General features: G+C 37.8%; 1 protein-coding gene across 1 annotated transcript; it reads right to left on the reverse strand.

The window, feature by feature from the left end:
- Positions 1–1838: 1838 nt before the first annotated feature.
- On the reverse strand, positions 1839–6817 carry DMRTA1 (DMRT like family A1). Its single transcript, XM_055302784.1, has 2 exons — positions 6136–6817; positions 1839–2686 (listed from the first exon to the last, which is right to left on the reverse strand). The coding sequence occupies exons 1-2, from the start codon at positions 6815–6817 to the stop codon at positions 1839–1841; spliced, it is 1530 nt and encodes a 509-aa protein (XP_055158759.1).
- Positions 6818–13929: the final 7112 nt, after the last annotated feature.

Here is a 13929-nt window from a genome sequence, read left to right on the forward strand (position 1 = left end):
TTTTCAAAAAAATAGCATTTGTAAAATGAATCAATGCAATGGAAACAATTTAAGAATCACCAAGAATCCTAAACTGAATAGTGAATGGCACTTAGAGATTTGAGAACCCTGTGAAATTATATGCAAAACTGTGTTTGGCCATCACGCAGAGTTCTTTGGTTTCACCAGAGTCTCAGAGAAATCTATTATTCAAAATGATTCCTTCACTCAGTATATATTAATTGAATATCAACTACTTGCCAGGCATTGTATTATGGTTTAGGCTTAGAATCTAAAACTTTTTTTTATAAATAATGAATACTAATTACAACAAATCTTTACAAGATCTGCTTTCTCATATTCACACCACTAAAAATAATGCATACTGTATTAAATATATCTACATCTTAAATCATCAGATACTATGCATGTAATATGATATTTGCTGGTAAAATATAGATGTGTGTGTATGTGTGTGTACACACACACATACACACACACACACATATATACGTATAATTTAAGAAATTTTTTTAGTGTATCATGTTGTCAAACTGTTTAAACTATCTCTAATTCATCAACTATCTTACACCACAGCTGGGTTTTCATTTATTCCTAACAATAACAATGAAGCTACTATCTTCAAAAAAGTGATGACATATAAAAAAAACTTTATGAAATTGTTTTATAAGCCATTTTCTCAGGGACATTCCACTTACTGAAATAAACAGCTTTTGTATGCTCCAGATGGAGAGCAAAAATATTATTAAAATCTCAAGGAGTCTCTAAAATTTAATGATAATATTATCTCCTTTATAAATTTTATCTCTCCTCAATGTATTAAGCATCATCTACCTATAGTCAATCAATATTTATCTGAATAAGTATTTAAATTTTCTGAATAAGACTATTTTTACCTTTGAGAATTGGTGCTCCCATATTCTTGCCACAAACATACAGAAAGGAGTATTTCTCCAGAAACAAAGATTAAAATCCTAACCCACAGTATATGTTCACTTTATAATATAAAAGTTTCTATGTAGCATGATCCAAAATGACTGTTTCAAAAGAAGTTTAGCTTAGCTTATACTACTAAGAAACCATTCATTTCAAATTCCTACACTCTACCAGAACTTAGATGCAATTAATGATAGTGGCCAGGAGATGGTGCAGTCTCATTTCCTAAAATTTACTTCATAGGTTTTGTATAATTTACAAAGTTTAAAGAGAAATGTTTTGTTAATGGCACCTGTTATCACAAATAGCAGATACGAATGAAAAATAAGACCGTCAGAAAAAAATAAGGAATTTAAATTTCCCAAAAGTTTTAATTATTAATCACTTATATGTGAATAAAATGCTTTAAAAAAGCTTGAATAGCTTTTTTCTCTCCCATTTACAAGGAATAGACAGAAAGAAAAAGTTCAAAGTAATAGTCATTTGGAATTACCTCAACTTTTTAATTTTTCCTTTCAGTTTATTTTATATGTTGGATTGCTTTACACTCATAAATGTATCTTACAACTATAAATTCAATTTTTCAATAAAATAAAAAAAGTATAGTTTTAAAATAGGGATTCTACAACCAATATTTTAGGGAGATAATTCATAAAGGTAAAAATATTTCCTGAAATGACTTTATTCAAGGCACATATAATGTTTAAATGCTTCTTTCACTTAATAAATGCTGAAGAAGAATCCTTAGATCTTAAATTTATCATATTGGCTGTAAAAAACAATAGCATTTTAAGGTCTAGTAAGCCTCTCACATACATAGCGTACATATTAATAGATGTGGGTGTGTGGGTTGTGTTGCCTGCTTCTAGAAATACTCCAGAAAGGGAGAATAGGCAGAAATATTACAGATTGTCCTGATTTGGCCTGGAATACAATCTGCCACCAGTTACTGAGTCTTTGCTGGGAAGGTAGGAAGACTCCCTAATCATTCCTGAAAATGCATAATCCAAAGCAGGCTGAAAAGGCAATGCTGGTACCAACCCCGGAGTTAGGTAAGGAGACATAAAACCAGAGAGCCCTCTTCCTGGAGAGGAATATGCCAGGCGTAATGGATTGATACCTAATCTAGGATTTAAGCTGTAGACACCTGAATCACCTCCATAAGAAGCAGAAGCAGTTTGAAGAGGAGAGAAAGCTGATTTATTCCCCAGAGTTCCAAAACCAATTCCACCTAAACTAAAGTTTGAAGCTCTCTGAAAAGCTGTATTTTCCAATTCTCCTGAGTTTGCTAAGTCCCTGGTCTCTGGTTGATGTTCTCTCCCATTTAGGACCTGTTCAATGGCTTGAACCACATCTCCTTTGCAGAAGCGTAAAATGCCTTCCAGCCGGCTACGCCTATAACTTGGGAAAATCCTGGTTAGGATATCGAGAGGGTCTCTTGGTCTTGAGGACAGCGTGGAAAGGCTGGCTCTGGTAGCAGTGAAGTCTTTGGCCCACTCACTTTCATTTCCTGATTCCAGATCAGATGATGACAGGGACCTGGGACTCTCTTCCCCTCCTGATAGATCCCCGGGGTGAAGAGGCTGAATAATATCTTCCTTGTTTGAGCTTTCTGAAATAGATGGCCTGATGTTTTGTTTTCCAATGACCCCATTAGACTTAGGAGATGATCCCAGAGTACGCTGATGGGATTTAGAGACTGGCTCTTGTTGTCCATTCTGGCATGAGTCACATTTACTCTCTTTTAGTTCTGGAGGAAAAAAAAGGAAATCGAATAAAGGAAAACTTCCCAAAATACAGACAGTATTGCCTATTTGAAAATAATGTTGGATAAAATAATTGATTAACTCACAGTATATTATTAATATTTATTTGCTGAAAGAGACCTTAATCAATCAAAATTTTAAAATGTCATTCAGAAATGCAGGCATTGGAATAGCAGGAAAATGCTATCTATTAGGTCATTCCAAGATCACAAAATTATATAACATACAAATGCTATAGTTAATTTAGGAATCAGAAGATAAATGTCTATTATTACCCCCCCAACTACTAACATGAAACCAATATTTCACACTATTTGCCCCATTTAGTGTTTTGAGATTTTCCTAATTTCCCCAAATTTCATTGTTATCCCAGTGAGGTTTTTTTCAAAATAACACTATTCAAAGAGAACTAAATAAAATGATTGTTTAGATAAGAAGTCATAGGAAGGAACAATCTCAGTATGAAAATGAATATTCTATTTATAACTAAGTTTCAATGTATTTTTTTTTAATGCTCACATTTCAGGTTCCAATTAAGCTACCTGAATAATGTGAAAAACAACAAAGTTCTTCATTTCACTTCAAATCTAAATCAATAATGACCACTGCTGTACCAATCTCAAATCATACCAAAACTCACATTTCATTTTATGTGAGAGATGATACAGACTTGGTATTTTTCACAGTCCCTTGTGAAATTAGGACTTTCTTTTTCAATCCCTAGGAAATGTCCAAAAGAGTTTACAGTCAAATTGTTTCTTAAAGAAAATTACAAAATGCACTATTGCAATCTGTATGTATCTTCAAAGTGTCTTATAAAAACAACATATGAGTCATTTGCTTCAAATCACAACTCCTTTCCAATATTAAGGACAGTTTTCCAAAAACATTTTATATAAAAATCCAATTTCATACATCAAAATGGTGAGTATATTAATATTCATAAAATAGTAACAGTTATGTCCTTTTGTACAGTTCATGCCAGGAAAATAACAATAATTTATACTTATACTCCACTAAATAACTTTTATTTTGGTTTACATTTCCTCTATCCTATAGACATATTTTGTCTCTATTTCCAACAAAAAGAGTAAACTGTCAAGTGAGATTACTCAGAGTATTTCTGTCAAACTTTCTTTTTCTAAAATGTTATAAATTCAACAAAACAAATTACTGCCTAAAGCAGTGATTCTCACATATAATTTGCAACCCTCCTAGGGTTTCTCAAGAAGGAGTCCTAAATTCTAAAGAAGTACCTATATTTTAAAATTAAGTAACTGTGTGCAATTTAACACTTTGAGGGTTAAAATTCTGTCATTGTATTAAGCAGATGACAAAAGAAAAGATGTTGCTCCTGGAAAACTACAAATATTCTCTAGTATTTTCAGCTTTAAAAGAAACAAGGAAACTTTTCTAATGAAGTCTACCAAATGGGGATAGATTGGCCTTAGTTGACTATTATTACATTTTATTTCTAACTATGACTGATTAAATATGCCCCAGAACATGTAAGGTATCAAAATTTTATGTCTACAGCAATTTACACACAAAACAATTTTTATTAGGGTACTGTACTCATACGGTACAATATAACACAATAGATTGCATAAGACGCTGGAAATAAGGTATCTTTAAGATACTATGATATCATTTACATCATCTCTCTGTTTTCTCAACTCTTGTATCAGGTTTTATTTCTTTACTTTTATCATTGTGTATTTTGTCTTGTGTTGGATACATATAGTCTTCCTTCTTTTGTATATAGGGTTTTTTTTTTTGTGTAGAAAAATCTTACTCACTTCTGAATCACTGTTAGTCTTTGTCTAATGAGTGAGTGAATTAAAAAGACTACTGCAGCTCAAGGATATTGGGTAAGAGAATGCAGTCAGTCTAGAAAAGCTATAGACATGGCTTTTCAAAAAAAGGAAGTAAACTGAGGCAAAGAATAAAATAAAATACTTGATCCTATCAAACAGAACACTCTGGTTTACTCCTCCCCCCACAAAAAAAATCATATAAAATCAATGTCTAGCAGAGAGGTATTAGCCACATTTCACTGTCAATTTACAGTATTTTAACTTTTACTTCTTTTGTATAGCAGTTATTATTTGCTTAAATGAATTTGTTCTTCAGCACTCTGATTTTTTATGAGAAATGTTTAGTCTATTTTGTCCACTGAAATGAACTAGGACATGGGCAAAACATTGGCACAGGTGAACACAAAGTCATATAAGCCTTATTTAAATACAAAGAGTCTTTTTCAAAAATACATCCTGTAATCCAAAAAGATCTGCAACTTTCACAATTCAGGAAAGTGTTCTAATTAATAACTTACTTTTCATTACTGTAGAATTTCATATGCTACAACCTATCTTGAATTTATACAAAAATACTGAAATGACTTTTACACTACTAGTGTTACCTGCAGAGGGCTGGGAAATTCACTAAAATAAACTGAGGTTTACATCAGCAGGAAAACTTAATTTGAGGTAACTCTAGTTATATATATATATACATATATATATACACATATATATATAAACTTTATATATATATAATATGTATATAATATATATATAAAATCCCACTGTCAAGTGGGATTACTCAGAGTATTTGTCAAACTTTCTTTTTCTCAAATGTTATAAATTCAACAAAACAAATTACTGCCTAAAGCAGTGATTTTCACACGTGTGTGTGTGTGTGTGTGTGTATCTTTTTTACAGAACACGGATGAAGATGATTTGTGGCCAATAAAAAAGAGGGAAAAAATTAAAATATAAGGGGCGATATAAGAAATCTCTATTATTGGATTTTAAAATTCTTCTTCCCAATGGTTTTACAAATCTGGAAAGCCCAAAGTTCTTTCCTATGGGAAAGAGCTGAAACTTCAAATTTAGAGCTTTCTACACTTTCGGAGGCTAACCAACAGTTGCAAGGTGGTGCTTAAAAATTTTAAGAGAAGGAAAAGAGGTGAAAAGAGGTTTGGTGGTTTTCAGACTCTTCCCCACTTCTAGCTGGCACCAAAGATGAAGAACTGTAGTCCCGACCTTCAGGGAATTCCCCAGCAAGACTGGAAGATTAACTTTGGTTTTATAGCTGAAAAGAGTATATATAGCGCAAGCCTAAAACCCAGCTTCCCTCACCAAGCTTTTCACCCAAGGCCCAATTCCTTGGAGGTTCCAGCCCACCGAAGTAACAGTCCCTGGGGTGCAGACGACTCCTAGCCCGAGTCGCCCGTCTGACGGTCCCTCACACTGCACTCTGACTTTGCTACCCTATCGCCCAAGGGCCCAGGGCACCCTTCCTAGCACAGAGCGGTTTCCCTGAACTTAAACGAACGCTTCTTCTAAACAACTTTTCTTGCCCATCGCCGAGGCCTGGCCTCTTGTTTCCGGGAGTTTGTCTTCTTTGCCAAGCGTCAAGACCCACTCACCTTGTTTGGGCTCCGTCTCGTCCGGCCGGCCCACCTGGAGAGCAGCGGCCGCCAGACCCGCCTGCCTCGAGGCACCGAGTCCCAGCGGCGTCCCCGTGCCCGGGCCCGGGCCCGTGCCCGTCCGCGCCCCCGCCGCAGGGCCGCTCGGGGCCCCGGCCTCCTCGGCCCTGCCGCCGCCTCCGGCCGCCCGACCCGCCGGGCCGCAGGGCCCCGCGCACAGCAGCCGCTGCAGCCCCCGGGCCTCGCTCTCCTCCTGCGCCTGCTGCCGGCGCAGCGCCACCTGCGCGGCCATGACGCGCTGGCGCTCGGCTATCAGGGTGCACTTGGCACACGCGCAGTCCCGCCAGCGGCAGAAGCGCTTGTGGCCCTTGAGCGCCGACACGACGCCGTGGTTGCGGCAGCGCGCGCACTTGGGCGTCCGCGGGTAGCCGCAGCCCGCCGCGCCCACGGCCCTCTCCAGCCCCGGGGCCGACGCGCAGCCCCCGCCCGCCGTGCCGGCCGCGGCCGCCCGCAGGAACAGGCTGGGGGGCCGCAGGAACGTCGGAGGCACGGGGATGGCCGGGGGGAGCGGCACCGCCGGAGACGGGGACGGGGGCGCGGGCGCCAGCAGCCCCGGGGCCAAGTGGGCTGGGCCGCTGCCGCTGCCGCCGCGGGCTCCGCGGCCACACGGCGACGGCTCCATTCCCGACGGTGTCTGGCGAGCAAAGGGCGCCGTCCACAGTAACCCTGCCCGGGAGCGGCGGGAGGCGGCCCCGGCCGCGGTCCCGCTGCCTCCCTCCCGCGCACGGGCGAAGTGCGGCACGACCCCCGCGGGTGCTGGAGACGCTAAGGGGCGCAGATGGCCAGGGAGCCTCGCCGGGTCCCGGGACGCTCCCCGGCTGCGCGGCTGAAGGCAGGCTGGAGACGCTGCCACGCCCACCGGCAGCGAGCGGCCGGCTCCCTGGCCCCGGGAGGGCGGGCCGGCCGGCAGCGGGCCCGCCTGCGGGGAGGGACACACAAGAAACCGTCCTAGGGGCTGGCTGTCAAGGCCCCTTCCCCAGGAAAGCCCTTTCCCCCCGCTGGCCTCCCCTTGAATTCCTCAATGTATATTTTTGTGAAATAATCAAGCCCTCTGCCGTGCCTTTTACTGCCCTTCTTAAGTTAAGCAAAATTGGAAGTTCCTTCCTCAGTCCCATGCTTCTCCCAAGCAAGTTTGAAGATCTGGGTGTGGAGTTTTGTTTTGTTTTGTTTTGTTTTGTTTTCCTTTTCCCAGGTGAAGTATTCAGGATGGTGGCATGGCCAATATTAATGAAAAAGCACAGCTTGATGAATGGCAAGTACCCATCTGGAAGATGCCTTATGTTAAATGGGTCTTAGGACTGCATCAAAACAATGGATAAATATGAAGGGAACTGATTCACATTCCGATTCTTCTCGTTCATAACGTTCATTATTTACAAATGCAAATTTGGATTGCATGTATTGCTATATTTATAAATGCTACTGCCCAAAGAAGTCTATGCATTTCTTATGTGGAACTCTGTGCACAACAATTGTGTTAAAGCTGTTTCAAAAGTACTTCATATTTCTATTGTAGAATACTGGAAAAGGTTGCTTTGAGACCATTCTTTAAATATGCCATCATAATATGCACTCTTAAAACACTCATTTAATGCCCTTAACTATAAGAAAAGATCATACTGCTTTTAAACCAAAAGAGCATTTGAAGCAGAAAATTCCCAAGTGCTTGTTCTTAATGCAAAGGAGAGTTGGGACTCTCTTTCCTCAGTTCTTCAAAATAATATTCAACTACCTTGACAAGCAATTCATATTTTAGCCCTAAAGTGGCTATAACAATGACATTTTTACCATCACAACCACTAAGACAACCAAGTCACACATTGCTAATCCATCTGGGCTTTCTCCTGGCTGCCCAGTTCAAATCATCACCACCATCACCATCCTACCATATCAACATCCTAATATCCTATCATAGAGGTTTCCACTCCTTCCTAAGCACTAGAACTACCTAGGGAACTTTTAAAAGATATAGATACTCCAATCCAAGTATTCTGATTCTTTTGGTCTGAGTCTTTTAAACTCTCAAGGTGATGATTATATACAACCAAAGTTTAAAACTACAACTCTAAAAATGTCTATACCCTCTGCAGATTCTGTACTATTCAAATTTTCTCACACTTCTAGATCTTTGCTCAAGCCACTCTTGTCTTATAGCTAGTTATTCCCAGGAGTAGCTAGGCCACTCCTGGGTGGCCTAATCAGCTAAGCATCTATCTGACTGGATTTTTTGGCTCAGGTCGTGATCTCAGGGTCCTCGAATTGAAACCCTGAGCCAGGCTCCACACTCAATGGGGAGTCTGCTTTAGGATTCTCTCTCCTCCCTTTCCCCTGCTCCTGGGTGTGTTCTCTCTCTCTCTCTCTCTCTCTCTCTCTCTCTCTCTCTCTCCCCCTCTCCATCTCCCTCCCTCCCTCATAAATAACTAAATAAATTACCTAGTAAGAAAACAATTCCCTTTTCTATTATTTTTAAGACTTGGTTACCTAAAAGGAAAAAAAACAACTTGACAGAAGTATGTCTTTAGAATCTCTAGACTTGTTAATTATGCTTTTTAACAATGAAAAAAAATTAAGAGCTTCAGCAAGTACCACTCTTTACCTGAAATTTAACACTATTTTTGTTTTTATTTGATTATCGAAGTAACCTTTCAAATTATGGCATGTGATATTGGTTTTCATCCAAGGAAGTGAAAATAATTTTTAAGTGAATGTACTTAAGTAAAAAGTGTGTCTATTTAAATGAGAAATAATATGTGAAAAGGCTGAAAATTAATAAACTTTGGTGACAAAAACTAAAGATTTAAATTAATGGAGAGAGATACTATGTCCATGGGGCAGAAGATTCGATCTTGTTAAGGAGACAAGTCTACCTACATTGATCTGTAGATCAATTCCATTTCAATCAAAATTTCAGCAAACTTTTTTGGTAGAAATTTTCAAGCCTATTCTAAAATGCATGTGGAAATGCAAAAGAACCTAGAACACCCAAGGATAAAGTTGCAAGGCTAACAATATCTTGTTTCAAAAATTATTACAAAGTTACAGTATCAGAACAGTGTAGCATAGGTGAAAAGATAGAAAAATCAACTAATGTGACAAAATAAGAGAGCTTAGACATAGAGTCACCCCTAAGTAGACAACTAATTTTATACAAAGGTACAAAAACAATTTAGTGGATGAAAAATGGATAGTTTTTCCAAACAAATTTTGCTGAAATAACTGGACATCTGTACGCAACTGGGAACAGGTTGTAAAGGGACAGTGAAAGATGGATAGCAGAGACTGCAAAGGATAAAATGGAAACTTTTGGAGATGATGAATACATTAGTTATTCTAACTGTGATAATGATTTGTGTGTATACATATGTCAAAAACTCATCAAATTGTATACATTATTTTTGCAGTTTATTGTTTGTCAATTATACTCTGATAAAGTTATTATAAAAAATAAAACCCCTGTTACCTCTGGGGTTAAAAAAAGGCATAAAATAATGTGAAAATACTTTAAGTAAACTTAAGTACTAATCCTGGGGTCCAAAACTGGAGCAATGATTTTAAACACTTGTATTTCCTTCAAACACACTGGAAAGCCTAACTCTCTTCTCTAAATAGTATGATGTGTTCTCTTTTTTTCTCGAATTATCCTTTTTGCTTTATTTTTGCTCTAACAGCAATTGAGCTGTTCTTATAAGTCACTGAGAAGATTTTAAAAGCCGCAATTTAGTAGTGGCAAAAGTTTCATCAAATGGAAAGGTGATGAGAAAGAAGAAACATTTTTAATTAAACTGTATGCAAATATCACAAATACGTCACTTACAAATTTGTAAATAAAGTTTTAAAGAGCAGACTGGTCTAATAAATGGGAACTGTAGAGGCATATCAGAAGGAACAAAAGGGATCTGATAAATAGAATCTCTCCCAAGTCCAGAAACATTAACATACCTCCTTTTTAAATTATTCATTTCTACTCAAATTCTTATCCTCCCTAAATTCTTACAGTCAACTGCCATTTTTTGTTGGTTTGTTGAACCAACCAATCAGCATAGGGGAGTGGAAGTGTGAGACAGCAATTGCAAATACAAGCCTGGCTCTGAACTTATTTAACGAAGCTCATACAACTTGAATTGGATAGTTAAGCTCTCAGATTCACTTTTCCCATTGACAACTGAAAACATTAAGTCATCTTCAAGGATACTTCCAAGTCTGTGGCTCATTCCATTTGCCAAGTCTAGTCTGAAATTATTTTTTATTAATGTCCTTAATCTCTAAAGAACATCATTATTACCCCCTCCAAGGCTCTCTCAAAGCATCTCTCTCTCTTTTTTTTTTTAAGATTTTAAAAAATTATTCATTTGAGAGAGAGAGACAGAGGGAGCACAAGCAGGGGTAGAGGGAAAGGGAGAACCAGGCTCTCTGCTGAGCTGGGAGCCCAATACGGGGGGGCTTGATCCCAGGATCTGGACCTCATGACCTGAGCCAAAGGCAGACGCCCAACTGCTTGAGCTACCCAGGTACCCCCAAAGCATCTCTTGCTGTTAGAATATCCTAGACTAACCTGCTGGTAAAGGAAGGTTAAAGTATATATGCTTAGCTTGGCTAGAAGCTTTTGGCAAGAGGACTGGGGATTTGGGAAGGAAATGCTCAAAATTGTCTCTTTTTTCATGTATAAATATGTACAACTCACTCCATGGCTTAAGCATATATATGAGCACACCTTATATAGTCCATCTACTTCAAGGTTTTCCAGAGCTATACTGTGTATGCTAATGTCACGTTCTATCAGTCTTGAGGGGCCTGAATGACACATCTCTTTGCCTGGGGTTCTTCAAAAGTAATTGAGCATTAATCCTGACTGAGAGACCACAGTTATAACGACTGACATAAATTTTAGCCATTGGACTATGGTTCATCAAATGGCTAAGCACCCCAAGTCTGGAAAAAAAAAAAAAACAGGTCTCCTCTGGGATACAGCCTTTCCTAGAGTATTGTTGGGAGAAGGAAGAACATGTTTGGTAATATATATAATTGACCAAGAAATGTTACTATCCAAAACCCAGTATCTACAATAAATGCTCCCTCCTGAGAACACCCTGCAACTGAGGAGAGATAATTCATTATACCAGAGCTATAACTAACCACAGCATTGTGTATTTTAGGAAATAGAACGTTGTTAGAGGACATCATCTCGGATCCCTGGCTCTGGGATGGCAAGAAGCCAGATGGAGACCATACCCATTTTTCCTCACACCACCACCCCTACCCCAAACATCAATGGGAGACAGATTACAAAATAGAATGGAAAGTGTTTTCCTTTGTTGCTTTATGAGCTCTTTCCATACAAGATGAAGATGCTTACCTGTTATCATAAGAAACTAACAAAGAGAATGTTAAAGTACCTATTTTTCCTATATCTACTTCTAAATGCCCAGCAAATAGTAAACACTTAATACATCTTTGAAAATAAATAAAGAATGGATCCTAAGCACACACTTGTAAGATGGGTGAATAGGCACTAATATCACATGACTTTTCCTTTGTATCTTGAAATTTTTGAGAATTTCCAGTGCACTTAAAATTAATCTTTTCCAGGTTTACCTCTAGAGGGTTTATATAAGCTAGAGTGTGATTTCTTTTTAAGTATGGTTTATTATTTACTTTGTTTTCTGTACTTTTAATATTAAATAAGGTACTTTATGACAATTTTTTTCATAAAGCAAAAGTCTTATGAAACTCCACAGTTACACTTCTAATGCCATTGTACTGTATTCAGTACTTTTCAACATGTTTAGATCTAAGTATATACAGTTGCTTGCGAATATGATGCATTAATGCTTATCTTCTAATCTTTTTTCTGCATATTAAAACTTTATAATATTGCATATATAATATTTTTAACTTAATAATATAAACATTTCCCATTTTTTAAAGATTTATTTTTTAAAATATTTATTTAAGAGACAGAGAGAGCACAGTGGGGAAGAAGGGCGGAAAGAGAATCCTCAAATAGAAAAGGATGAGTATTTGACTTGAAAATGTTTTCTATATTTCAAATTACCTACTATAGTATAAATTGCTATAAATAGGGACGCCTGGGTCGCTCAGCGGTTAAGCGTCTAACTTCAGACCAGGGTGTGATCCTGGAGACCCAGGATCAAGTCCCACATTGGGCTCCCTGCATGGAGCCTACTTCTCCCTCTGCCTCTGCCTGTGTCTCTCTGCCTCTCTCTGTGTCTCTCATGAATAAATAAATAAAATCTTAAAAAAATAATAAAAATAAATAAATTGCTATAAATAAAAGTACTGAATTAAAGGTTGTGAATATTTTTAAAGTTTGACTTGGTTGCTAACTTTTATCCTTAAGAGAACAGATGAATTTTATTTTTTTTAAGATTTTATTTATTTATTCACAAGAGACAGAGAGAGAGAGAGAGAGGCAGAGACACAGGCAGAGGGAGAAGCAGGCTCCATGCAGGGAACCCGATGTGGGACTCAATCCCAGGACTCCAGGATCATGCCCTGGGCTGAAGGCAGGCTCTAAACCACTGAGCCACCCAGGGATCCCGAATTTTAATTTTAATATGCAAGTCATTTCATCATCATCTGATGTATTTCTTTTTTTTTTCTTTCAAATGGCAATGGTTTTCTGACTGGGAAATTGATGCTGTTTTCTCATGAAATAAAACTGATAACCTAGAGTTCCTTTAGGAAAATAATTCTATAAGGTTTCAATTCATAGAAAGATAATCACCATTTTGTAAATCTTTGATTGAGTATTGGGAGGAATTAAAGCAAAACACAGCAAAAGCTCCAATCATTATAACATACCCCAATGGTTCCTTGAGTAAATTACATGACCTTCACAAACTTGCTGATTTAAACAATTCTTTATTAAGAAGAGAGCTGTTGACTTAGACCATAACAAGAAACCATGGTGCCATCATGGTTAATTGCATAAACACGTGTTCAAAGCTATGCTCTTTATTTAGTTCACTCTAATGGATCTAAGTCTATCATATAAATAGGGCTCAGAACTTATGAAACTCTTATTTTTTTACTCACAGGATATTTAAATTCATGCTCAGGGATTGAGATAAGCTCTGTGATTTGTCTTCACTGAATAGAACCCACTTTCATAAATTAATGTATGTGAAAACATTTCCTCAGAGTTCAGTCCTTAAGCAAACAGCAACACAGTTTCACTCAGGAAGTATATGAAAGCCCTTTATATGGCTGTTAAAGATCATAACAGAATGAATAGCACATATTAAACACTGAGGCTTTTTAGTAAGAAGTCTAATTAAAAATTATACCCCAGGTAAGTTAATTTTATTTTATTTTAATTTTTTTTCAGGTAAGTTAATTTTAAAAACAGCCATTAATCAGTAAGTTTCCCTCATAAAATGTTACCATCTTAAAGGAATTTCTATACATGAAGGACATCTCTCCCTTATTATTATAGCTATGTTCTAACAGTTAGTTTTTCTGTGTCATGCACCAAGCCAGGCTTTATATATTGTGTCATTTAATACTCTTAATCACCCTATTGAGGCCAATTTTATTATCCTAATTTTACGAATGAAAAAAAGTTTCAAAGAGTATAAGTCTTTAAGATAATCTAACATTCAGACTCCTTATACTCCCAGTTTTCCCCAGAAATTGGGTTAGTTCTACTGTAGTAGGCTCAAAGAGCAAGCCATCAGATAGAGTTGTCCATGATACAGTTACTCAGAAGGGATA

The sequence above is a fragment of the Nyctereutes procyonoides genome, unplaced genomic scaffold, assembly GCF_905146905.1.
Source record: "Nyctereutes procyonoides isolate TBG_1078 unplaced genomic scaffold, NYPRO_anot_genome, whole genome shotgun sequence".
NCBI classification, from domain to species: domain Eukaryota; kingdom Metazoa; phylum Chordata; class Mammalia; order Carnivora; family Canidae; genus Nyctereutes; species Nyctereutes procyonoides.

Excerpts from the sequence above, each read along its gene's own strand:
- DMRTA1 (XM_055302784.1), bottom strand. The coding sequence starts at position 6,817 with ATGGAGCCGTCGCCGTGTGGCCGCGGAGCCCGCGGCGGCAGCGGCAGC. Across the intron at positions 2,687-6,135 it reads CGAGACGGAGCCCAAACAAG|AACTAAAAGAGAGTAAATGT; the intron begins GTGAGTGGGTCT and ends TTTTTCCTCCAG.